The following is a 27,696-nucleotide window of genomic DNA, read 5'->3' as shown; positions in this document are numbered from 1 at the left end:
AAAAATTGAATCATACATATTTTCTTTTTCTGACTTGCATTCAACATTATTATATCAAGATTCATCGCTGTGGTTGTGTGTCTCAATACTTCTTTCCTTTTTGTTGCTGAATGGCAGCCTGCTGATGGCTGTCCCACAATTTATTTATCTATTCACCTGTTGATGGACATTTTGTGGTGTTTCCAATTTTTTTTAAGATTTTATTTATTCAAAATTTTTTAAAAAGGAGGTCAGAACTTGAAGGGACACCTGGGAATATGTTAATTTAATGGCTGTATTACTCTGCTTGGAAATAGCTTTATTAATGTTTTCTAAATATAAATGTGTACTCAGTGCAAAATAATCTGGAAATGCAAGAAAAGCTTTAAATAATAAAATTAGAAAGTGCTGATAAAAAAAAGGATTTTATTTATTCATTTGACAGACAGAGATCACAAGCAGGCAGAGAGGCAGGCAGGGGGCCGGGGGAAGCAGGCTCCCTGCTGAGCAGGGAGCCCAACATGTGGCACCCCAAAATCACCACCTGAGCCAAAGACAGATGCTTAACTAATTGAGCCACCCAGGCACCCCATCTTCCCCATTTTTTAATTGGGTTGTCTTTTTTTTTATTACTTTCAGTTAGAATTCTTTATATATTCTAGATATATCTAACAAAGGACTTTTATGTTTTGTAAATTTCTCCTGGGCTATAGCTTGCCTTTCCCCTTTTTAACAGTGTCTTTTGAAGGGCAAGCCTTTTTAATTTTGATGCCATCCTTTTCATTGACATTTTTTTTCTTTTATGCTTAATGGGTTTTATGACCTGTTTAAAAAATTATTGCCAAACCCAAGGTCACTAAGGTTTCCCCCTAAATTTTCTTCTAGAATTTTTTAAGTTTGAATTTAATTCAATTTTATTTATTTTATTTTCATTTTTTTTATTATGTTCAATTAGCCAACATATAGTACATCATTAGTTTTTGATTTAGTGTTCAACAGTTCATTAGTTCTGTGTAATACCCAGTGCTCATCAGCACACATGCCCTCCTTAATTCCCATCACCCAGTTACCCCATCCTCCCACCCATCTCTCTTTTGTACCCCTCAGTTTGGTTCCTGGTATCCAGAGTCTATTCATGGTTTGCCTCTCTCTCTGATTTCTTCCCATTCAGTTTTCCTTCCCTTCCCCTCTGTGGTCCTCTGTGCTATTCCTTGTGTTCCACATATGAGTGAAACCATATAATTGTCTTTCTCTGCTTGACTTATTTCACTTAGCATAATCCCCTCTAGTTCCATCCATGTCGATGCAAATGGTAGGTATTCATCCTTTCTGATGGCTGAGTAATATTCCATTGTGTATATGAACCACATCTTCCTTATCCCATTCATCTGTTGAAGGGCATCTTGGCTCCTTCCACAATTTGGCTATTGTGGACATTGCTGCTATGAACATTGGGGTGCATGTGCCCCTTCTTTTCACTATGCCTGTATCTTTGGAGTAAATACCTAGAAGTGTAATTGCTGGGTCATAAGGTAGCTCTATTTTTAACGTCTTGAGGAACGTCCATACTGTTTTCCAGAATGGCTGTACCAGCTTGCATTCCCACCAACAGCATAAGAGGGTTCCCCTTTCTCCACATCCCTGACAACACTTGTTGTTTCCTGTATTATTAATTTTGACAATTCTAACTGGTGTAAGATGATATCTCATTGTGGTTTTGATTTGTATTTCCCTGATGGCTAGTGATGTTGAACATTTTTTCATGTGTCTGTTAGCCATTTGTATGTCTTCTTTGGATAAGTGTCTATCCATATCTTCTGCCCATTAATTGACTGGATTATTTGTTTTTGGGGTGTTGAGTTTGAGACATTCTTTATAGATCTTGGATACCAGTCCTTTATCCATAAGGTCATTTGCATATATATTCTCCCATTCCGTGAGTTGCCTCTTAGTTTTGTTGACTGTTTCCTTTGTGGTGCAAAAGCTTTTTATCTTATACAGTTCTAAGCTTTACATTTAAGTTTATGATTCATTTTGACTTGACACCTTTGTCAAAATCAATTGTCCATAAGTCAATTTCTAGATTCTATCCCATTGATCTATGTGTCTGTCTTTATGCTAATACCAACATTTTTAATCACACTAGCTTTATAATAAGTTCTGAAATCAGGTAGTATAAGCCCCCAAAGTTGTTATGCTCTTTCAAAGTTATCTTGGGAAAACTAGGTACTGTGCGTTTTCATATAAATTTTAGAATCAACTTGTTGATTTCCATAAAAACTCTACTGGGAGTTTGATTAGGATTACACAGAATCTGTAGGAGAATTTATATCTTAACAATATTGAGTCTTTTGATTCATGAACACAATGCACCTCTCCATTTATTTAAATCTTTAATTTCTCTCAGTAGTGTCTTAGTTTTCATTATACCGGTGTTACACATCTTTTGTCAAATATATTCTTAAATATTTCATATTTTTATGATAGTGGAAATTTTTTTTAAGTTTTTTATTTATTTGACAGACAGAGATCACAAGTAGGCAGAGAGGCAGGCAGAGAGAGAGAGAGAAGGAAGCAGGCTCCCTGCTGAGCAGAGAGCCCGAAGCGGGGCTTGATCCCAGGACCTGGGATCATGACGTGAGCCAAAGGCAGAGGCTTTAACCCACTGAGCCACCCAGGCGCCCCGATAGCAGAAATTTTTTAATTTCAATTTCCAATTGTCTGGACATATTCATTGGTTCTTATAGCTCTTTTTTTATAAAAATTTTATTTATTTGACAGAGAGAGATATAGCAAGAAAGGAACATAAGCAGGGGGAGTGGGAGTGGGAGAAGCAGGCTTCCCACCAAGTAGGGAGCCTGATGTGGGGCTTGAACTAGGACCCTGGGATCATGACCTGAGCCAAAGGCAGATGCCCAACAGCTGAGCCAGCCAGGCACCCCTTCTTTTTATTTTTTTAAAGATTTTATTTATTTATTTGACAGAGAGAGAGAGAGAGCACAAGGAGGGGGCACGGCAGACAGAGGGAGAGGGAGTGGGAGAAACAAGCTCCCCACTGAGCAAGGAACCTGATAGGGGGCCCAGTCCCAGGACCCTGGCATCATGACCTGAGCCTAAGGCAGATACTTAACCAACTGAACCACCCAGTCTTTATAGCTTTTTTTTTAAGATATTATTTATTTATTTGAAAGAGGATGTGAGGGGGAGGGTCAGAGGGAGAAGTAGACTCCCCACTGAGCAGGGAGCCTGATGTGGGACTCGATTCTGGGGCTCCAGGATCATGACCTGAGCTGAAGGCAGTCACTTAACCAACTGAGCCACCCAGGCACCGTGTTTTATAGCTCTTTTATAGAGGCTACATAGACAAACATATCATCTGCAAATAGAGACCATTTTATTTACTTATCAGCTTTGTATGCCTCTTTTTTTTTAACTTGATCTTGTCTTATTGCACTTGCTAGAACCACCAGTAAAATATTTAATTGAGTAGGTGAAGAGACATCCTTGCTTTGTTTCCAGTCTTAGGGAGAAAGCATTCAATCCTTCACCATTAAGTATGATACTTGATACAGGTTTTAGTGTATGCCTTTATCAGTTTGAAGAAGTTCCTGTCTCTCCCTAGTTTGCTGTAAGTTTTTATCATGAACGGATGCTGGGTTTTTTTCCAAAGTTCTTTCTGAATCCTATTGAGATGATCTTATGGTTTGTTTTTACTCTGTTAGTATGGCAAATGACATTGATTTTTTTCAACTTTATTAAGGTATATCTGACATACTATAAGATTTACCTTTTGTTGTGTACAATTCTGAGAGGTTTTTTTTATTATAAACGTATAATTTATTTTTATCCCCAGGGGTACAGGTCTGTGAATCTCCAAGTTTACACACTTCACAGCACTCACCATCGCACATACCCTCCCCAATGTCCACAATTCTGAGAGTTTTGACAACACATACAGTTGTATAACCAGCATCACAAGCAAAGTGTGGGATAGTTTTATTGTCCTCACTAATTCCTCTATACCTATGGTTAACTCCTCCCACAACCCTAGCCGTTAGCAAACACTCATTTGTATTCTGTCATGATTGTTTTCCCTTTGCATCAGTGTCATATAAATAGAAACATATAAAAAAATACAGCATGACTTCTTTCACTTAGCATAATGCTTCAGAGACTCATTTATGTTGTTGCATGGATCAGTAATTTCTGCCTTTTTTTTCCTGAGTTGTATTCCATTGTATGGATGTCCCAAAGTTTATCTATTCACCGATTAAAAGATATCTTGGAGGTTTTTTCCCAGTTTTTGGTGATTGTGAATAAAGCTGCTATAAAAGATTTCTGTGTAAACATAGGTAGACATTTCACTTGGGTAAATGCCTAGGAGTAGAATTGCTAGGTCATATGGTAAGTTTATGTTTAACTCTATAAAAAACTGCCAAATTGTTTATCCAGTTGTTTATTGCTGGTTTATAGAAATACAATTGATTTTTGTATATTAATTTCTATCTTTTGACTTTTATTAGTCTAGCAACTGTTTTGTAGGTTCTTTGGGATTTTCTACAGACAGTCATGCCATCTGTAAATACAAATATATTTCTTCCTTTCTAATCTGTATGTCTTTTATTTCTCTTACTTGTCTATTACATCAGCTTGGACCGTCAAGATAATGTTGAATAAGAGTGGTGACAGTAGACACCATTCTGTTTTTCGTGATCTTGGGCAAAGGATTCAGTCTTTCACCATGAAGTATGATATTGGCTGTAGGGTTTTTGTAGATATCCATTATCATTATTGAGGAAGTCCTTTTTTTTAAGATCTTATTTTATTTGAGAGAGCACAAGTCAGGGGATGGGGGAGGAGCAGAGTTGCTGAGCAACACAGAGCCCATTGCAGGGCTTGATCCCAGGACCCCAAGACCCAAGCTGAAATCAAGAGTCAGATACTTAACTATCTGAGCCACCCAGGTGCCCCACAGATTGAAGAAGTTCTTATGTATTCTTAGTTTGTTGTAAGGTTTTATTCTGAGTGTTGTGATATTCAATTATGAAACCAGCCTTACGTTCCTTGGATAAACTCCACTTGGTTGTAATATATCATCCTTTTTAAGTATTATCAAATACAGCAGTATATAAAACTAAAATTTTTCTAAAATAAAAATTTTGTGTAAAATTTTTGCATCTCTGTTCATTTCTGTTGTTTTCTTATAATGTCTTCATCTGTTTTAGGTATCAAAGTAATGTTGGCTTCTTTGAATGAGTTGGGAAATACTCCTTCTTTTTCAATTGTCTGGAAGAGTTTGTATAGAATTAATATTGTTTCTTCTTTAAAAGTTGGGTAAAATTTTTCAAGTTAAGTCATCTGGGCCTGAAGGGTTGTTTTTTTTGTTGTTGTTGTTAGATTTTCTTTGGGGAGTAGGTGGAAATTAACTAAAATTCAGGGTTTTGTTTTGTTTTTTAAATAACTATAGGATTGCTCGGGTTATGTACTTCTTCTTAAGTAGCTTTGGTAATTTGTGTGTTTCAGTGAACTTGTCTGCTTCATCTAAGTTGTCAAATAAAGTTATTCATACTATTCCCTTATTATCCTTCTAAAGTCTAAAAGCTGTGGTAATATCATCTATCTCATTCCTGTTATTGGATATTTTGTAACTTTTTCCTCTTTCACGATCAGTTTGGCTAGAGATTTATCAGAGAACCAGCTCATTCTTACTAATGGTTAAAATGGTAAATTTTATGTCATGTATATTTTACCAAAATTTTTAAAATGTTCCCAAAACCCCAAATCATTAGTTTCTAATATGATCTTTATTATTTCCTTACTTCTGGTTTGGATTTAATTGGCTTATATTTTTTAGTTTCTTAAAGTAGAAGCTGAGGTCATTGATTTCAGTGGGTTTTTTGGGGGGTGAGGGGCAGAGGGAGTAGGAAGAAGAGAATCCCAAGCAGGCTCCATGCCCAGCACAGAGCCTGACAAGGGACTCAGTCTCACAACCCTGAGATCATGACCTGAGCTGAAATCAAGAGTTGGACGCTTAACCAACTGAGTCACTCAGGTGCCCCTTCTTCTTTTCTAATATAGGCATTCAGTGCCATAAATTTCCCCTTAAGTAATCCTTTAATGACATCCCACAAATTTTGATACTTATATTTTCATTTTACTTCAATTCAAAATGTATTCTAATTTCCCTGTTGATTTCTTCTTTGACCCATGGGTTATTTACAAGTGGGTTATTTAGTTTCCAAATATTGGAGTATTTTTCCAGATATCTTTGTGTTATGATTTCTAATTTAATTTCACTGTGGTTAGAGAACATTGTGTGACTTGAATCCTTTCAAATTTAATGAGGCTTATTATGGCTTAGAATATGGTCAGTCTTGGCAAATATTCTATGTGTACTTGAGAAGAATATGTATTCTGCTCTTGTTGGAGAAAGTGTTCTATAAATGTCAATCTTTTCTATTTGATTGTGCTGTTCATTTCTACTGTATCCTTGCTGATTCTCTGCCTACTTATTCTTTCATTTATTGAGATATGGGTATTCAAATCTCCAACTGGAATTATGGATTTGTCTTTTTCTCCTTGTAGTTCTATTTTTGCTCCATGTATTTTGAAGCTCTGTTATTAGTGATGTAAATAATTAGGATTAATTGATCTTTTCATTACCACAAAATGACCTTTTTTATTCCTGGTAATATTCTTTGTCCTGAAATCTACTTTTTCTGCTAATAATATAGTCCCTCCAGCTTTTTTTTTAACTAATGCTAGAATATGTGTATATATATATATATATATATACATATGTGTATATATATATATACACACACACATACATACATACATACCTCTCCTGATCCCCCTGCTTGTGAGAGAGAGGGAGAAGCAGAATCCCCACTGAGCAGAGAGCCCAATGCGAGGCTCAATCCCAGGACCCTGAGTTCATGACCTGAGCCGAAGGCAGACACAACCCAACTGACCCACCCAGGTGCCCAAAAAGATTATTTATTTATTTGAGAGATAGGGAGTCTGCACATGAGAGAGAGGGAGGGAGAGTGCGTGCTCATGAGGGGAGGGGCAGAGGAGAGGGAGAAGCAGACCCCACTGAGGAGGGTGTCCAATCTTGGGCTTCATCCCAGTACCCTGGGATCATGACCTGAGCTGAAGGCAACACTTAACCAACTGAGCCACCCAGGAGCCCCTAGAATGGTATGTATTTCTTAATCCCTTTGGTTTTAAGCTATTTGTGCCTTTGTTTTTAAAAGTATATTTCCAGGGTATCTGCTGGCTCAGTCAACAGAGCATGCAACTCTTTTTTTTTTTTTTCTTTTTAAAGATTCTCGTTTATCTATTTATTTGAGAGAGAACGCAAGTGGGAAGGAGGGGCAGAGGGAGAAAGAGATTCCCCACTGAGCAGGGAGCCCTATCCAGGGCTCAGTTCCAGGACCCGGAGATCATGACTCCTGAGCCAAAGGCAGATGCTCAGCCAACTGAGCCACCCAGGTGCCCTGAAGAGCATGAAACTCTTTTTTTTTTTTTAAGATTTTATTTATTTATTTGACAGAGAGAAATCACAAGTAAGCAGAGAGGCAGGCAGAGAGAGGAGGAAGCAGGCTCCCTGCTGAGCAGAAAGCCCGACGCGGGGCTCGAACCCAGGACCTGGGATCATGACCTGAGCCGAAGGCAGCGGCTTAACCCACTGAGCCACCCAGGCGCCCCGAGCATGAAACTCTTAATCTCAGGGTCATGAGTTTGAGCCCCACATTGAGTGTAGAGATTATTTAATTTACATAAATTAACTTTAAAAAAATAAAGTTTGTTTCATGTAGGCAGTATATAGTTGGGTCTAAATTTTATAATGTAATTTGACCATCTGCATTTTAATTGGGGTGTTTAGATCATTTGCTTTTAATATAATTATCGATGTGGGTAGGCTTGTCTCTATTATCTTGCTATTTTCTATTTGTCCCATCTGTTCATCATTCCCTTTATTTTGTTTGTTTTCTGGCTTTTGGATCAACTGAATATTTTTATGATTTCATATTATCTCCTTTGTTGGCTCATGTATGGTTTTGATGCTTAAATTAGAAATATAAACATTAAGTATTAAGTTCCTTTGAATACTTGACTCCTTTACCATTATGAAATAATCTTTTTTACCCTCAGTAATATTCTTTGATTTGAATTTTACATTATCTGACGTTAATATATCCACTCACTCCACCCTTCTTTTGATTACTTTTAAGCATGGTATCCCTCCATCAAAAGTGAAAATGTTCTCAGAGATGGTTACTTTTATAAACTAATTTTAGTTAGTTTTGTTTGCTTAAAAAATTTCATTCATCGACTTTAAAGATTAAGAATGCATATCTAATTATGTCTCCTAAGGCAAGAGAAACAAAAGCATAAATTGGTAGGTAGTACATCAAAATAAAAAGCTTTAGCACAGTGAAGGAAACCATCAACAAAGCAAGAAGGCAACCTACTGAATGGGAGAAGATATTTGCAAATGATATATCCAATGAAGGGTTACTATCCAAGATATATAAAGAACTTGTACAACTCAACAACAGAAAAGCAATCAAATTTAAAAATGGGCAAAGGACCTAAACAGACATTTTCCCAAAGAAGACATACAAATGGCCAACAGACACATGAAAAAATGCTTAACATCACTACTCACCAGAGAAATGCAGATCAAACCACAATGAGACCAAACCTTATACCTGTCAAAATGGCTAAAATCAGAAAGACAAAAATAACAAGTGTGGGCAAGGATGTGAAGAAAAAGGAACCCTCATGTCTTGTTGGTAGGAATGTAAATTGGTATATCCACTATGGAAAACAGTATGGGGGCTCCTCAAAAAAATAAAACTAGAAATACCATATATCCAGTAATTATGCTACTGGGTATTTATCCAAAGAAAACAAAAACACTAATTTGAAGATATTCACACCCCATGTGTATTGCAGCATTATTTACAGTAGCCAAGATAAGGAAACAACCTAAGTGTCCATGGATAGATGAATGGGTAAAGAAGATGTGATACACACACACACACACACACACACACACACACACCCCACAGTGGAATGTTACACAGCCATAAAAAAAGGATGAGATCTTGCCATTTGTGACAACATGGATGGACCTAATACCTCTAGGGTATCATGCTAAGTGAAATAAATCAGACTGAGAATGCCAAATAGCATATGATTTCACTCATATGTGGAATCTAAAAAACAAATGAATGAACAAACAAAAAGCAGTCAGACTTCTAAATACAGAGAACAAACTAATGGTTGCCAGAGGGAAAGGAGGAGTAGAGGCATAGGCAAATGGGTGGAGGCGAGTGGGAGGTACAGGCTTCTAGTTATGGAATGAAGTCAGAGGAATAAAAAGAATAGCATCAATATAGTCAATGATATTGTAATAGTGTTGTATGGTGACAGATGGTAGCTACACTTGTGGTGAATAAAGCATAACATACAGAGATGTTGAATCACTATGTTGTACCCAGGACACTTGTGTAACATTATGTGTCAACTATACTCAAGTAAAAAAAAGTTTAAAAAGAATGGGTATCTGTGTAGTAAATAGAACAGATAATCAAAGTATTTCAGGGGCACCTAGGTGGCTCAGTGGGTTGAGCCTCCGCCTTCGGCTCAGATCGTGATCTCAGGGCCCTGGGATTAAGCCCCGCTTCGGGCTCTCTGCTCAGCAGGGAGCCTGCTTCCCCTCTCTCTCTGCCTGTCTCTCTGCCTACTTGTGATCTCTCTCTCTGTCAAATAAATAAATAAAATCTTAAAAAAATATTTAAAAATGTATTTCAATTCCTTATCATGACTAGTTAAAGACAAGTTAAGGAGAAAATGGAGAAGGCAAAGATGGTCTTTAGAAATGCTATGGTATGTAGAGAAAGATTTTCTGCAGAAAGCCTCTTTCTTATGACCTTTTGGGATATTGCTGTTAAAAGCTCTTGGAGAGCTATTACAATTTTGGGTGAGTGTAGGCATGAATGGAAATCTCACTTCTACTTACGTGGGCTCTGTTCTGAGTGAAATTAAGTCTGGAGCTGAATCTAGCCCATGGGCCAGAGATCCCTTATCCCTAACCCAACATCACCAATCTCTCTTCTAGAATTGGCTTGCAAATGAGATTGAGGTTATGGTCAGTACTGAGGAAGCCAAACGCCATCTGAATGACCTTCTTGAAGATAGAAAGATCCTGGCTCAGGATGTGGCTCAACTCAAAGAAAAAAAGGAATCTGGGGAGAATCCACCTCCTAAACTCCGGGTGAGTGCCCTTCTGGAAGGAGATACATTATGAATAACCAGACTCAGCCCTCCCCAGGAACCCTCGCAACTTTGGAAGATCACTTTCCTTTTAGCACTTCACCCTCATTCCCACTGTTCTTTACAGAGGCGCACATTCTCACTTGCTGAACTACGTGGTCAAGTTTCTGAGTCAGAGGATTCCATTACAAAGCAGATAGAAAGCCTGGAAACTGAAATGGAGCTCAGGTAATGTGACTATCTCTAAAGCACTGTAATTTATAAAAATTTAGGCCTGGAATCAAAATAGAACCTATCAATCCAGTGATTCAAATGCTTGTTTTTCAAAGGCTTTGTGATGATAGGGAAGTGAGAAAACGTAGCAATTTTTTTGAACCATACAGTTCATTAGACACATTAGATACATTTTCTAATTCAACCCCTCCCTGTGAAGTATTATTATACCTTATGAGGTAAGTATCATTCTTTTTTTTAAGATTTTATTTCTTTATGTGAGAGAGAGAGAGCATGTGAGTGGGGGGTGGAGGGGAGAGGGAGAAGCAGGCTCCCCGCTTAGCGGAGACTGGTGCGGGACTCGATCCCAGGACCCAGAGATCATGACCTGAGCCGAAGGCAGCTGCTCAACTGACTGAGCCACCCAGGCATCCCCTAAGTATCATCTGACTTCAAAGTTCTAAACAGAAGTTCAGAAATCTTTTTTTTTTTTCTAAATTTTTCTTAATTTTTATTTTTTGAGAGAGAGAGCATGCAGGGGACTGGGACAGTAGGAGATGGAGAGAGAGAATCCCAAGCAGACTCCCTGCTGAGCATAGCTCAATGCAGGGCTCAATCCCACGACCCCGAGATCATGACCTGAGCCAAAATCAAGGATGCCCAACTAGGGACACCTGGGTGGCTCAGTGGGTTAAAGCATCTGCCTTCGGCTCAGGTCATGTTCCCAGGGTCCTGGGATCGAGCCCCGCATCAGACTCTCTACTCGTCGGGGAGACTGCTTCCTCCTCTCTCTCTCTGCCTGCCTCTCTGCCTACTTGTGATCTCTGTCTGTCAAATAAATAAATAAATAAATAAAATCTTTTAAAAAAAAAAAAGATGCCCAACTAACTGAGCCACCCAGGCACTCCAGAAGTTCAGAAATCTTAAGAAACGTACTCAAGGTTATACAGAGCTGGGATTCAAAACCTGGTCTATCTAATTCCAAAACCCATGCTCTTTGTGTTGCACCATATGTTAGTATCTCTGAAATGTAGAACTGGCTAAAAACAAAACTTTAGAGAAAATCAAGAACCGATGCCAGAAGAGCACCAGTACAGAAGGAAGCGAACTTTTTAGGGTTCATCAGCAAAGCAGATATAATAAGTGGAAGTAATTGTGTCCATGAGCATTAGATAAGTAAGGAAAGCACATAACCTAGTACTTGACATATCAGAAGTGCTCAGTGAACATTCTCTCTTTCTCCTTTTCTGGCTCTAAGACCAGAAATTATGGTGCTCTCATCACTATTACTGTCTTTTAAGTATCTAGGACATCGAGAAGGAATCCAACTTTCACAGAGGTTTTCTAGTGTTTAAGGATAATAGAACTGTATCGCCCAGGAGACCTTAAAGATCATTTCAATTCATTTCTAGCAACACGTACTAGCTGTTTATCTTTGGCTGTCTGTAAACCACCCAACATCTGAGTTTCTGCTTTGTGCCGCACTGGATGTACGCAGTTGGGATACAGAGAAAGTAGATGGCATCACCCCGGCTCTCAAGTGGAAATAATCATTTGTGTTGGAATCATTTGTTAAAATTGCAGGAATGTTGTAAACCCTTGAGAGCTTAGCACATTGATACCAGAGAAACTAGCAAAGGCTAAAAATCAGGTCTGGTTTTTTTAAGTGCTGATTGTGAAATTTTCACGTGCACACCACTGGGCGTAATTAAATGATTGTTAGGCAGGTGCCAAGCAGAGAGCAATTAAACAGAGGTGAGTTTAGTCAAGGCAATTTCCCTAAAGCTGATGAGACATAAACTAAATTAAAAAAATACCTAAGGGACATTAATTATCAGAGGAGACAGGAAGGGCCATGACAGACGACAGTCCTGAAGTGTGCTAACCCACCTCTTCCAAGAAGCCTTCCCTAACACTTCATCCCCCACTAATCCTTCTCTCTAAACCACTTCAGAACTTACAGTAGCCAATCATATATGTGGTACAATGGGTGTATGTTCTCTTTATATTTATTAATTTTTTACATTTATTAGTCTTGTCAATATAAGCTTATTGAAGGAAAGGACTATATATTAGACCAGAGTTCTCAAGGCATGGTTTGCAACCCCTAGGGGTCTCTGAGCAATCAAAACAATTTTCATAATAATATTAAGATGTCATTTGCCATTTTTACTCCATTGACACTTACCATGATGGTGCAAAGCAACAGTGCTCATACCATAGCTTAAATGAAGGCAGTGGACATCAGTCTGAACTAGGGGTCACTGTATACTTCACCACCACATGCTCTGAGTTGTTTTTTTTTTTAAAGATTTTATTTATTTATTTGACAGAGAGAGATCACAAGTAGATGGAGAGGCAGGCAGAGAGAGAGAGAGAGAGGGAAGCAGGCTCCCTGCTGAGCAGAGAGCCCGATGCGGGACTCGATCCCAGGACCCTGAGATCATGACCTTAGCTGAAGGCAGTGGCTTAACCCACTGAGCCACCCAGGCGCCCCTCTGAGTTGTTTTTTAAAATCAGTTTTACTTAAGAATGGCTTTGATAGGGGCGCTTGGCTGGCTCAGTTGGTAGAACATGCAACTCTTGATTTCAGGGTCTTGAGTTCAAGCCCCACACTGGGCATAGCACCTACTTTAAAAAAAAAAAAAAGAATAGCTTTGATAAAGCAGTACAAATTATTAATTTTATTAAAAAATTTAAAAAATTTGAGTTCAAATCTATTTAGTATTCTGTGTGATGGAAAAGGAAGAACACGCAGACCACTTGTGCTGTTTTGCTGAAGTCTCAGACTTGTGTAGAGGAAAAGCACTTGTGCAATTGTTGGAAGTGTGAGCTCAATAGGCCTCTTTTCCTCATGGAACATCCGTTGTATTCGAAAGAAGCACTGATGAACTATGGGTATTCAGACTTTAGTACTTGGCAGGCATTTTCTCAAAAATGAACAGAGTGAGCTTGTCACTTCAAGAAAAACAACTGGCAGTGTTTGTTACCAAAGATAGAATTGAGCTTTCAAGCAAAACTTAGAATTCTGGAAAACTTTTATCTGCCCCCAAGAGTTTTTCTTAACTTTTCCGAGGAGACCAGTGGTGATTACTAAGAGTTGTCTATTATTTTTTTTACATTATATAATGAAACGTGTTAACAACTGGACACTTTACAACATTCAGCATTGTCCAGATGATATGTTACAGAATCATGTGTGGGTAAATCCATTCAGGTTGCAAGATAGACCAATGGATTTTAGTATAAGAAAGTAAGAGAAGTTTACTTAGCAGTGGTTTCAGAGTCCACATTTCAGCTAATTTTTTTAAAAGATTTTACTTATTTACTTGACAGACAGAGATCACAAGTAGGCAGAGAGAGAGGAGGGGAAGCAGGCTCCCTGCGGAGCAGAGAGCCTGACTCAGGGCTCAATCCCAGGACCCTAGGATCATGACCTGAGCTGAATGCAGAGGCTTTAACCCACTGAGCCACCCAGGTGCCCCACATTTCAGCTAATTTTTAAGGAACTACTACTTGTTGGGTTTTAGTGTGGTCTCAAAGAAAAATATCCACAGTTATCTGAATAGGCTATTAAAATGCTCCTCCTTCAAAAATAAAATAAAATAAAAATAAAGTGCTCCTCCTTGCTCCAAGTACATATCCATATCACAAAAGACTGATTGCAGAGGGAGATGTGAGAATCCAGTTGTCTTCTACTAAGTCAGATACTACAGAGATTTGTAAAAATGTAAGAGTCCCACTCTTCTCACTAAATGATTTTGTTGTTTTAGAAAATGTATTTTTCATAAACTACATTGTAATGGATTATTGTTATTTTAAGGGAATTAGTGAATGTTTCATTTTTTTTCTCAGTTTTACTTTCAGTATTGTAAATATCTTTAGGTACAATGTATATGAACACAGTTTCTCAGAGGTCCTCAATAATTTTTAAGAGTGTAGAGGGGTCCTGAGACTCTAAGATTTGAGAACTGCTGTCTTAGATTATTTTGGTCCCCTTCTTCTTTTTTTTTTAAGATTTTATTTATTTATTTGACAGACAGAGATCACAAGCGGGCAGAGAGGGAGGAGGGGAAGCAGGCTCCTTGCTGAGCAGAGAGCCCTGTGTGGGGCTCAATCCCAGGACCCTGAGACCATGACCTGGGCTAAAGGCAGAAGCTTTAACCCACCGAGCCACCCAGGCACCCCCATCTACTTTTATAGTACTTTATGTAGCAGTCCATTTCTCATGTGCTGCTATACTACCTCTCACTGCACACATTGCAAATTTATGAAGGAAGCTGTCAATGAAACTGAAATACTGTGTAAACCCTGGTCTCAGATCAGACTTGATCAGAAAGCATGTGTAAGCTATAAGCAGGGTCAGGGTATCTCATCTTCTTAGAAACCTCTCTGTCCTGTGGCAGGCAATTTAAGATAACCTCTCACAGTCCAAGCCATCGGTCCCAATTTGGTATTTGGTTCCAGCAAAGAACATCTACCTGTTTGTCCTTTCTTAATTTTTTTTAAGATTTCAGTTTATTCATTTGAAAGAGAGAGAAAGTACAAGCAGCGGGGAGGGACAGAGGGAGAGGCAGACTCCCCACAGAGCAGGGAGCCCAACACAGGGCTCGATCCCAAGACCCCGAGATCATGACCTGAGCTGAAGGCAGCCGCTTAACTGACTGAGCCACCCAGGCACCCTACTGCTTGTACATTTGAAAAGTTTTTTTTCCTTCAGGTCTCCAACCTGACTCTTCTCCTTGCACAATTGAACCACTATATCATTCTCTGAACCTAAATGGCCTCAAGACAAAGTCACATTGCAGTCAGCACACTGCAACAGAAACCTTACTAAAACAAATCTTTCCAAGTCCCACTATATGACCCATTTATTTCAACCAATATTTAATAAAATAAAATCACTTGGATAGTCTCTCAGATTCCTTTTGCATCAGGATTTGAGATGCTGTATAAAATCCTAACCAGATGACTCAGTCATTATTTAAATGCTATTTCACTGATACCTCCATCCATAAACCTATTGGAAGAGCCCCACAGAGCTCTCCTCCTTGGTGCTGAGGATGCTAGCAACAAGACTCACTGTGTCTTTCCTTGAAGGAGTGCTCAGATTGCTGACCTACAGCAGAAGCTGCTGGATGCAGAAAGTGAAGACAGGCCAAAACACCGCTGGGAGAATATTGCTACCATCCTGGAAGCCAAGTATGCCCTGAAGTATTTAATTGGAGAGGTAAGCATCACTCTTCCTACCAGCAATTAGGGGTCTGGCTGGGTAGGTTGCAATGTTAGCCAGGAATATCGTTGTAATGTCATTGCCACTTTTCATGGTAGAAGCTGCAGTGACATTAGTATTAGAGAAATGGTCTTATGGGTAAAGGCTGGTGTGAGCAAGTACAGGCCAGTCACGTAGAAAAATATATGACTTGCAAGTTGATACCTGTCATGCCTGACATAGAGCAAGTGCTCGCTAAATGTCTGCTATTAGTACTGGGAAAATAATCAGGATGCCAGAGTAGGCCACTGGTTAAACATAAACTATTATACTGCACTACTTTTAAAACACCTATGAAACATGTATTTGAAATTTTAAGGCACAATCTAGAAAAAAGGAAACCTAATCGTCTTTTGACCTACACTCATCTTAAGGAAAGTGCATCCTCACTGAGTTTAAAATAATACAACATCTTACATGGTCACAAGCGGAACTAAAGTCAATGGCCTCTGGTGACTGAGGCATCGTCCCTTCGAGACAAGCATACAAACTCTCAACTCTGGAAGTTTTGAGCAATGTTATCCTTTATACATTTTTAGATTGGGTTAGCAGATCCATCCTACCGAATAGGAAATCCTGATTAGTCTGGTGAACACTGGTATTCATGTTCTGCATGCGGGCTAGTAGAGACTATAAAACCAGGCCAGCAGAGGATATCAATCTAGCCCGAAGAGCCAGATCTACAGCCCCAGCTAACGTGTCTGCAGTTCCAACACGCGAATACAGATGTTCTGACATGGGCCATAATTGGTCATAAGGGTGTGTCCTATGGATTCCTCTTCAGAAGGAAGGAAGAAAGTCTTAAAATTCCAGAATTTGGACTTGTCAGCTACTATTTGTGTCCGGTTCAGTCTTGTCTGGAGACAGAGCAAGAGATCAAATGGCCTCAGTCATGGCTCCTAGCTCGAAGAGATCGATCTCAACAGAAATATGGACTCTTCTTGGCCTGGGTGGCATTGTTCCTATTCACTGGTAGAATCCATGTGACATAGAAAAAGAAGAATGGACTCTGAACCTGGAAGAACTTTTCTCAGTCCATTTCAGGAAAGCTGACATATTCCTGCCTAATGAATGGGGAAAGGTGGCCATTCTCCAACTAAACTAATCTTCTTTTAAGCATTATTTTTTTTAAGATTTTATTTATTTGACAGACAGAGATCACAAGTAGGCAGACAGGCAGGCAGAGGGGGGCAGGAAGCAGGCTCCCTGCTGAGCAGAGAGCCCAATGTGGGGCTCGATCCCAGGGACCCTGGGATCATGACCTGAGCCGAAGGCAGAGGCTTTAACCCACTGAGCCACCCAGGTGCCCCTAAACTGATCTTTTATCCCTTCCAGCTGGTCTCCTCCAAAATACAGGTCAGCAAGCTTGAAAGCAGCCTGAAACAGAACAAGGCCAGCTGTGCTGACATGCAGAAGATGCTGTTTGAGGAAAGAAACCATTTTGCTGAAATCGAGACAGAGTTACAGGCAGAGCTGGTCAAGGTAGAACAGCAACACCAAGAGAAGGTAAGCTCTAGCAAGCCCAGAAGCCATACTGAGAAACAGAGGGTCATGGTTTTTTGTTGTTAGTTTTGAAAAGAGAGGGGGGTGGATATTAAGTTTCCTTCAGAAGCCCATGTGTCGTCTTCTCCAAATTTTGCAACCGAGGAACCCGAAAGAGAGAAATGACTTATTGAAATTGACATATACGGTGGCTCTTAGCCTCCAACTTTGAAATCAAGATGAACCTTGTGGCTGTGCTTACGACTTCAAGCCATGATAAGGAACAATGATAGGTACCTCTAAGCCAGAGGACTCATCTGGGTCAATGCTTGGACTAAGCCGAAATTCCTTTTTCCTCTCATTCCTTTGGTCCCATTGGGTGGTGTCTTTCTTTCTCTAGGTGCTATACCTTCTCAGCCAGCTGCAGCAAAGCCAAATGGCCGAGAAGCAGCTGGAAGAGTCAGTGAGTGAAAAGGAGCAACAGCTGCTGAGCACACTGAAGTGTCAGGTATAGTAATGGGGTGAGGGTCTCCAGAGGTGGGCTCCACAGGCCTGACTGCAAAGCACATCTAGTTTATACCATTGTACTTGCAGTGGAGAATACAATGTACTGAAAAACACTTTTATAATAGTAACCGCTGTGACCTTTGGGCCCTATCTGATCAATTTAGAGGTATTTAGAATGTACCATACATAGAATAACCTCCTTTTTGGTACGGAAATGTCATTATGTACTGCACGCCAGACTTTGAGGCCTCTTGGTTCCTTGCCTCAGCCCTGAGCTCCAAAAGGTTGAGAAAGTTCTGTCATCCCATAGAATCCTAGGGGCATTCAGCTTTCTCTTTCTGGGCCTGTTCTGAGCTGAGACCTGACATGTTTGTAAAGTGCCTAGGGTCTGAATATCTCCCAGAGCCTGGGAACACCACACCCCTTAGCAGCGTGTTGGAACACTATTTTGTCCAACTTAGAATCCTTTTTTTCTGAAGCACCAGTCTCTAGGGTTTCCTTGGCACCTCCCATCAAAGACCTAACCAAACTAGTTAAAGTTGTATGCACAAATTGTGAATCTGGTTGTCTTAAGTGCCAGGAAGTTTCATTGGGGTTATTAGAGTAGCAAATAAACTGCCTAGTCTGTGTCTAGAAGAGTAAACAAAAGCATCTGTAGACACGAAAGAAACAAAGCTTACTGTCCATGTGGGTGTCTTAATCAGCATCCTGATGTGAATGAATAAGGGACGTAAGTCTGAAGAATAGAAGAGAATAAGGAGAGCATTTAGGGCAGAGCACATGGTTCCTGGGAGCACGGTCAGGACTGCCTGGGAGCGTTGGAATCGAAGTGGCATTCAGGACACTGAGGCGCTGGTGGGAATGAGGCATTTTTCTGGGTGCCCAGTCCTGCTGCTGTGCAAAAACCATCTGTTGCCAGCAACTTGGCAGCCATGCGTTTTCATCGATGTGAGTTGTTTGGTAACCCACGTGTAGTGCCGAAAATAACCCCGCCTATCACTGCACTATCTGGAAATAGGATGAAGAGCTTGAGAAGATGCGAGAAGTGTGCGAGCAAAATCAGCAGCTTCTCCAAGAGAATGAAATCATCAAGCAGGTAATACTGCCTCCCACCCACTTTTAATAAGCCCTGCGAGCCCCTGTTGCAATTGAGGTCAGCTCTCGGGAGCAGCCCCGAGTGTGATGAGCCGGCTCCATTTTGGAGGTCCCTATCGGCTTTCCGGATGATAGGGTCGCATGCGTTTCAAAATGGTAGAAACACACGTTTTTTAATCTCCTCTTCTCGGAATCTAATCCTGATCTCCTAAAGTGAGAGTCCTTCAACCTACTTTACTTTACTACAGTTTCAATTTGGCTAGCTTAGGAATCTTTATGTTTCAGCCATTAACACTCCCAGAAGCCGCTGTGCGCTATACACTCTGTATTTTCTTTCCAAACAGAAACTGACCCTCCTACAAGTAGCCAGCAGACAGAAACCTCATCTTCCTAAGGATCCCCTTCTATCTCCAGACTCTTCTTTTGAATATATCCCACCTAAGGTAAACTGCTCGGTGCTGCTAATACCTTCATGTGGCCATGATCGGGGGTGAGTGTGCTAAATGCATCTTTTAGAAGAGGTTGAAGGATAAAAATCCCAAATCCCAGGGCACCTGGCTGGCTCAGTCGATAGAGCATGCGACTCTTGATCTCAGGGTTGTGAGTTCGAGCCCCACATTGAGTGTAGAGCTTGCTTAAAAATAAATTTTTTTTTAAATCCCATAATTCCAGCATCTCCATTTGCCTTAGAGTCCCAAATAAGACTGCAGTGCCGTCTTGAGTAAAATAGGCATTCTCCCTCCCCAGAAGGCTGACTTTTGGCCATGTAGAGGCATTATGTAACAACTGAGGAGGAGCAGGAGAAAAGAGCAGTGTTCAGCTGTCCATCCAAAGATACTTATCAGATCATGAGTCCCTTTCCTCCCTCAGATTGCTCAGCCTCTACCCCTTCAGTTGCCATCCCTTCAAAGACTCTGCAAGGTCAGAGGCTACATCCGAATTAATTCTGGCTTGGAAAGCCAAGAGGCTATATTTGAGGGAATCTCTAAACTCGGCCCTGAGACTATAGCTGGCAACAGCTATTGGGAAGATTTGATCTATGTGTGTTTTTACAATTTTATTAATTATTCCAAACCTTTTTTCTTAGCCGAAACCTTCCCGTTTTAAAGAGAAGTTCCTGGAGCACAGCATGGACATCGAGGATCTAAAATATTATTCAGAGCATTCTGTGAATGAGCCTGAGGACAGTGCTGGTGATGATGATGATGATGGGGATGATGAGGAATGGAAGCCAACAAAATTGGTTAAGGTGTCCAAGAAGAACATCCAAGGGGTAGGAGGCAGCTATCATCTCTGTCAGGGGTTCTAGTCCTTGGTCTTCACTGCTAGTGGGAAATTTGCCAGCCCCGTGCCCTGCACCTGAGCCCTTGGGTCCTGTTCAAAGGCATTGGCTCCACTGAGGAGTCCTTGTTGGGCCAGCTCTATATAGAACCTGGAGTTAGTGGAGAAGCCTGCTCGAGTACACAAGATGGCTCTCTTCGTGTTTTTAGGTTCTTACTAGGTCCAAACGGGTGGTAGTATTCTGTACCAATTCATTGAGGCTAGTTCCAAAGTGTTGGTAATAATCCTTCATGTTTTTATAGCACTTTACAGTTTATCAACCATTCTTATATAGATTATCTCCTTTTTTTATCACAAAAAAAAATCCAGTGAGGTATTTATTGTTTGCATTTTACAGAAGGATTTGAGACCCAAATGGAGGGAGGGGGGAATGACCTAGCTCAAGGTCATAAAACCAAGGACAGTCAGGACTCGAAACCAAATATTCTGACTCTAAGTCTGGTTTGTTTCTACCATGTCATGGTAGATATCAGTATGGTCATATCAGTAAAAATTGTGGACCAGAAGCTAAGTGGGAACTTTATCTTCCTTGCCTCATAGAGTAATTTTGCTCCCTAGCCTAAGGGGCAATAGGAATTACAGAAAGGGCTAATAATAAGATCAAACACACCACATTAAGGTTAGTTAGGAACAATTTGACTTCGAGGCATGCTTTCTTTACTTCCACAACGATAGTCCTACATAATTATCAAACCTAGATGTTTTCTGGTGAAACAATAACTTCCAGGCACTATAGTTCACTACTATCCCAACTGTGCCCTGTGGCCACATTCCACTGAAGGAGGACAGTTCACAAGAGACCCTAGCCAGCTTCCTGGAAGGTTAACTTGATTTCATTAGCTGCTTGAGCACCACATCAGGGACTGAGAAGGCCACAACACCCAAGTGAAGCAATCCATGAGGAATAGCTAGTAGTGGTGGCATTAAGTCATTTGGAAAGTTATCAGGAATGCACATATCCCATGCTCTTAGTGGGACTAAGAGCTCATCCTCAGCCGCAGAGAGCTTATAATCTAGTGGGAAAATAAGGCAAAGAAATATAAGCATACCAAAGAACCTCAGCATATTCATCTCAGGGAGATGGACTGAGGGATTTTTAAGAGTGACTGTAAAGCCAAACCAAGTAGATACAGTTTAGGAAGATACCATAAAAGAGATGACTATTACTGCATCCTAAGACAGAAGGGGAAATTCAGTCTCGGAAGCAAGTGGGAGACCATTGTTGGCACAATAAATGGCATACTGCAAAGACTTAGTTGTAGAGGGACAGGGGGCTGGGACACTTAAAGAAAATGGGGCAGAACATGTCTAAGAACATTCACTTATTCAACAAACGTTTATAGACTCTACTCTGACCCAAGTGGAGAGCATGAGCTGAATGTAGATACAAGGGTCTGCTAAGTAATAGAAAGCAAGAGGGGCGCCTGGGTGGCTCAGGGGGTTAAAGCCTCTGCCTACGGCTCAGGTCGTGACCCCAGGGTCCTGGGATCGAGCCCCGAGTTAGGCTCTCTGCTCAGCAGGGAGCCTGCTTCAAAAAAAAAAAGAAAGAAAGAAAGCAAGAGATGAGAAGTACACACAGAAACAAATGGTAGAAGACCTAAAACCACTGGGAAGATGTGTCCCAATGTAAAGCAAATATGTGTTGACTTGTGCTCAAAGCAAGCTTACTGTATGTATCATAGCAAAGTTGTTCCACGTGTAAAAGGGAAATAGAGAAATCTAGTAAAAATTGCAAGCAAGTATTTGCATCAATGATAAAATCTCTTGTCTAATACCCTGAGAGGTTATTCTTTTCTATCCTGACTTAATAACTTGAGAAGAGACTATAACTGGGCATTAAGGGGAACAAAAGTGGAAAACCATCTAAGTTTCTCCCTTTTAGCAAACTTGAAGTATATGGATGTTACGTATTATGTAGAGCAGAGAGCTATCTGCTGTCTGATCAGACTGCTCAGTAGACACATTAGCTGTAGACCTTAATGCTTTGCATGAAGGCCATACTATCTGTTGTTCCAACCCAGCTGAAATGGGGGGGCGTTATCACTAGATGACTTTAAAGGAGGCTGCAGTAGTCACCAGACTAATGACTCGGCTAGAGCTAATGCTGAAAAAGTAGGCTTCCTCACTCAACCATGTTTCCTATATGTACCAAGGAGATGCTGAGGGACAAGCCATGTGCCGTAGTAAAAGTAATAGCTTCGAGGCCAGGTAGGCATGGGTTCTAGTCTTGATTTGCCACTGACTAGTCAGATGACCTGATACAGGTCACTTAATCTCCCTAGGCTCCTAATTCCTTATCTGTGCAATGAAGGGATTAGATTAGAATCAATGATGTGTAAGGTCCCTTCCAGCACTAATATCCTGAGTCAAAGTAACAGTCAAAGTTGTATAAATACGTTTTTTTTTAACTAAGGCGTTTTAATAATACTATTTTTATATGGTGATTTATGGTGTCTGAGTAGTTAAAAGAAGGAATATATGCAAAAGCACTTTGTGAAGAATAAGATATCATGCAGGGATTGTCACTAAAACGCTGTAAGCATTTACAAATATTCTCATTTGTCCCCTTTGGCAGAAAGGAGGGAGCAGGAATTCTTATCTCTTCCTTAGTGATGAAAGAGTGGAGATGAACTTGCATGAAGTGACTTGTTCAAGGTCATACCAAGTATTAAATATAGGACCAGAGCCTGAGTCTCCTGTCATAGCCTGGTTTTTTTTGTTGGGTTTTTTTTTTCTTTTATTGGTGCAAAAAGGTGATTATATTAAAGCATGGAGACAGGAGCTATGGGCAGAAATAGCTGCACTAGGGTCATGAGGAGTGGCGCATTATATACTTTCAAGTTAGGAGGGGGTTAGGGATAGCATAAGTCTCTAAGGAATTTTGGAATCAAGGTTTCCAGGATTTTGAGGGGTCTAGCTACTGTGGGGAAAAGGTCATTTATTACTGTCTAATAAAGCCTCAGTCATGAGACGCTTCAGATGTATATGGGTGGACCATGTGCTTGGGGGATGATTGCCAATATGTATCTTGGGGGGGTTTAAAGATAAAGGAAATTTCTAAAGGAATTTTTATATATTAAAGTAGACTTGGGGAGCCTGGGTGGCTCAGTGGGTTAAGCCTCTGCCTTTGGCTCAGGTCGTGATCCCGGGGTCCTGGGATTGAGCCCCGCATTGGGCTCTCTGCTCAGCGGGGAGCCTGCTTCCTCCTCTCTCTCTCTGCTTGCCTTTCTGCCTACTGTGATCTCTCTCTGTCTGTCAAATAAATAAATAAAAATCTTTAAAAAAGAAAATAAAGTAGACTTACAGGATCAGAGGGTGGGGGTCAGGCTAGGATTGCCTTTTGCCCTTAGCAAAGTGTCAACATCAAGGCAGTTTAGTCCCTAGAGGAATGTCACTCTGCCTGTTTTGAGTACTTGTCAGTGAGCTATAGGTGGTAAGGAAATTTAATAATTTTTCTTCTCCCTTTGTTTCCCACATTACCCCCCCCCAAACAGTTTTGACCCTTAAATCTTTAAGGTTGTTGAGTGTGGAAGGTCTCATCTTCTGTAACTTCTTCCTGCTGAATAGGGGCGTAGAGATGCCCCTACCTATGGGTCAACATTGGTCAGTTGGGGCTTATATAGATCTAGGAGTTATGAAAGGTAGAGGCAGCTGAATCCAAGGGAGGCTGCATATGTGGATCTTCTGAAGTCTTAGTCTAGTTTTTTTTTTTAAGATTTTTATTTATTTATTTATTTGACAGACAGAGATCACAAGTAGGCAGAGAGACAGGCAGAGAGAGGGGGGGAAGCAGGCTCCCCGCCGAGCAGAGAGCCCGATGCGGGGCTCGATCCCAGGACCCCGAGATCATGACCCAAGCCAAAGGCAGAGGCTTAACCCACTGAGCCACCCAGGCACCCCTTAGTCTAATATTCTTTATGTTTAAGTTTTTACCAAATCTTATTCTGAGACACAGTGTAATTCTGAAATCAGTGCTAGAAGAATTATAGACTCAAAAGCAATAGTTCTCAACCCCGACTGCATATTAGAACCTCCAAGGGAGCTTTTCAACATAGGGAGCCTGGGACCCCACCCCCAGATATTCTGATTTAATTGGTCTGAGGTGGGATCTGGCCTTTTCGAAAAGCTCCCCAGAGATTTCTTATGTGTAGCCAGGGTTGAAAACCACTGGCTTAAAGGAATCCCAGAGATCTTTCAGCTCTACTTCCCACTCTATATAAAGAGTCCCTCTAATATAGTGGTTCTCAGCTGTGGTGTTGGGCCATGCTGGTGGGTTGCCAGCTGTTGTGACACACATACATGTACACACATACATACACACACACACCATGCACCACATAAATATATATTTGAGGTTGTGCCTGTGGCAAGGTCATGGGTCTGGGGTCTTCTGATCTGGGTCCTGGGGGTGTGAAAGAGAACAAGATGAAGTTATAGCTAGTGAAATGGCATTCATGTGATGAATACGTCTGTCATGTGTGTCATGACTGTTCCATAATACTACTACCATGTGTTTATCTCGCCTCTGCCTGCTTGAAAACTTCTAGTACTGGTAATTCCCAGTCTCATAGGGCAGTCCATTGTAGTCCACTAACTGTTAGGAGGTTGTCCCTTGTTGAGCTAAAATATACTATCCTATAAATCATCCCAATGGAGGATGACTATGGAGAAGTCTAATTGTTCTTCCTTATGACAGCCCTTCAGATACCACTCTCATTCTATTACCCCTTTAGATAAAATAGAGACACATTGATAGAATAGAGTGTTGTGGAGGCATCTAGATGAATCTGTGAATGTCAGAGGACCATACCCAGGCTATAGCAGTCAATGGATCAATGTCATCTTGGTAAGGTGTCCTAGGACATGTCATAGAACTCTGTCTTTTGTCCTGTATTATTCAAAGAAGCAAGATTTCTTTATTATAATGCCCAGTAATACTGTGACTAATGTGGACATTCCTGTCTATTACTATTAGGTATGTGAATTGGTGTACTTCTAGAAGGCAACTTGAAAATATGTATCAAAAATTTGGGGAACCTGTCCAGCTCATACAGTAGATCGTGTGACTCTTGATCTCATGGTTGTAAGTTCAAGCCCCATGTTGAGTGTAGAGGTTACTTAAAAATCTTTTTTTTTTTAAAAAAGGATGTATCAAAAGTCTTAAAAATGTTCTGTCCTTTGGCTCAATAAGGATAAGCATAGGAATTTATACTAAGGAGATAGTCGTGCATAAAAAGATGTACACATTCAACAGATCTTTTGTGTGCACTGAGCTATATACCAAGCACTGTTTCTGGTTGCTGAAGATATATAACAAACATGACAGGTAAGATCCTTTGCCTTATGAAACCAAGCACATTCTTGTGGAGAGATACAACACAATGACCAGAAAAACAAATTAAATAACTTTATTTTTTAAGATTTTATTTATTTATTTGACAAAGAGAGCAAGAGAGCACAAGCAGGGGGAGCAGCAGAGAGAGAGGGAGAACCAGGCTTCTAGCTGGGCAGGGAACCCAATGCTGGGCTCAATTCCAGGACACTGGGATCATAACCTGAGCTGAAAGCAGATGCCTAACGGACTGAGCCACCCAGGTGCCCCCAAATTAAAATAATTTTTAGATGATGGTAAGAGATAAACAGAAAATATAGTGACATCATAGAGAATTCTGGGGTAGGAAAAGAGTTATTTAAAAGAGTGCTTAGGGGGCGCCTGGGTGGCTCAGTGGGTTAAAGCCTCTGCCTTCTGCTCAGGTCGTGATCCCAGGGTCCTGGGATCAAGCCCACATCGGGTTCTCTGCTCAGCAGGGAGCCTGCTTCCTCCTCTCTCTCTCTCTCTCTGCCTGCCTCTCTGCCTACTTGTGATCTCTGTCAAAAAAAAAGAAAAGAGTGCTTAGGATGAGGCCTCTCCGATGACAAGATACTTAGGCAGAGATCTCAGCAAAGTAAAGGAGCAAGTCAGGGAAAGAACTAGAGGGAAAACATTTCAGGAAAAGGAAACAGCAAATGCAAAGACCTGAGGCAAGAGTGGGTTTGGTTTATCAAGGAACATTTGAAAAGGCCAAGGTAGCTGGAGAGTATTGAAAAATGGGAGAGAGTAGCCAAGGTCAAGCCAGATCTTGGAGATCTTGGAGAGCCTTGTTGATGGCGGGAACATTTAGATTCTGTTTATGTAGCAAGAATCTATGGTAATATGATTGGTAATAGGAAGCAGTTTCTTTGAAAACATTATTAATATCTAACATTAGGGGCCTGGTTAAATAAATTGCCATTTCTACACGATGAAACACTATATACAGCTATTAAACATTTAAAATCATGATTTTGATTTTCAGATTTTTATTTTTATTTTTTTTAATATTTTTTTAAATATTTTGTTTATTTATTTGGCAGAGAGAGAGAGAGAGAGATCACAAGTGGGCAGAGAGAGAGGAAGGGAAGCAGGCTCCCGGCCTAGCAGAGAGCCCGATGTAGGGCTCGATCCCAGGACCCTGGGATCATGACCTGAGCCGAAGGCAGAGGCTTTAACCCACTGAGCCACCCAGGCGCCCCGATTTTCAGATTTTTAAAGTGATATGTATTAATCTCAAAATCAGGAAAGGGGCACCTGGGTGGCTCAGTGGGTTAAGCCACTGCCTTCGGCTCAGGTCATGATCTCAAGGTCCTGGGATCGAGCCCCGCATCGGGCTCTCCGCTCAGCGGGGAGCCTGCTTCTCCCCCTCTCTCTGCCTGTCTCTCTGCCTACTTGTGATCTCTGTCTATCAAATGAATAAATAAAATCTTAAAAAAAAATTTTTTTAAATCAGGAAAAAAATACTATAATGGTTTCTTTTACCTTCACAACTAACAGAACAATGACAGTTGTTCTATGAGAGAGACATAAGGGTTTGTATTTAACTGTAAACTCAGTATGGATTCACTAAGATATGACAAAGGATAAAAAGCTACTGTGATTTTTAGGCCTCATGAACACTGGGTCCCTAATAGGGGTGTTGTGTTGTGTCAGCCTACCTCACAATGGCCAGCCACACTAACATTAGAAAGTGGAGCTCATTTCTGGATGTCACAATCAAGGATAAACTTCGACAAATTGGTGTATGCCCAAGGTGATGAGGATTCTAAGAAACCATGTCATGTGGTAGATCGTTGAGGAAGGTAGGTATATTTAGCTTTTGAGAGGTTCTGGACAGAGGGGGACTGGGTAGTGGAAATTATGCTCCGGGTTTGAACAAGAATGCCGTGTAAGTGTGGTTAAACTAATTCCTTACCATTCCAGACAGCAGAACGGGGTCCTGTGGTCAGAAGTTTTACAGAAACTATCCTCATCTCAGGATAAATAGAGCCTCAGATAATTAGGCCGGGGACATTAAGGGGGGGCTTCATACATCAAATCAGGCTCCAGACAGTAGTCACTGAGGTCTCATCTGACTCTAATCCATCATTCTGTGAACTCTGCCACTTATGTTTGTTCCAAGCCAAACTAACCCCCCTTCTTCCACCATTTCTCATGTAACATC

At 40.7% G+C, this 27,696-nt stretch overlaps 1 protein-coding gene across 3 annotated transcripts in view; it reads left to right on the top strand.

Annotated features, from left to right (window-relative positions):
* The window catches only part of KIF4A (kinesin family member 4A), a 114,400-nt gene that overhangs the window by 82,053 nt on the left and 4,651 nt on the right, over positions 1 to 27,696 (top strand). For all 3 annotated transcript variants that reach the window (XM_047714896.1, XM_047714897.1, XM_047714898.1), the window contains exons 21-28: positions 10,115 to 10,270; positions 10,397 to 10,497; positions 15,583 to 15,712; positions 17,090 to 17,260; positions 17,637 to 17,744; positions 18,762 to 18,839; positions 19,183 to 19,281; positions 19,926 to 20,111. In XM_047714896.1, the coding sequence (XP_047570852.1) occupies positions 10,115 to 10,270; positions 10,397 to 10,497; positions 15,583 to 15,712; positions 17,090 to 17,260; positions 17,637 to 17,744; positions 18,762 to 18,839; positions 19,183 to 19,281; positions 19,926 to 20,111 (1,029 nt within the window). The remainder of the gene's footprint in view (positions 1 to 10,114; positions 10,271 to 10,396; positions 10,498 to 15,582; positions 15,713 to 17,089; positions 17,261 to 17,636; positions 17,745 to 18,761; positions 18,840 to 19,182; positions 19,282 to 19,925; positions 20,112 to 27,696) is intronic.

The sequence above is a fragment of the Lutra lutra genome, chromosome X (genome assembly GCF_902655055.1).
Source record: "Lutra lutra chromosome X, mLutLut1.2, whole genome shotgun sequence".
In the NCBI taxonomy this organism is placed as follows: domain Eukaryota; kingdom Metazoa; phylum Chordata; class Mammalia; order Carnivora; family Mustelidae; genus Lutra; species Lutra lutra.
Note: the sequence above shows the minus strand (reverse complement) of the source record. Positions and strands in the feature narration are given on the sequence as shown.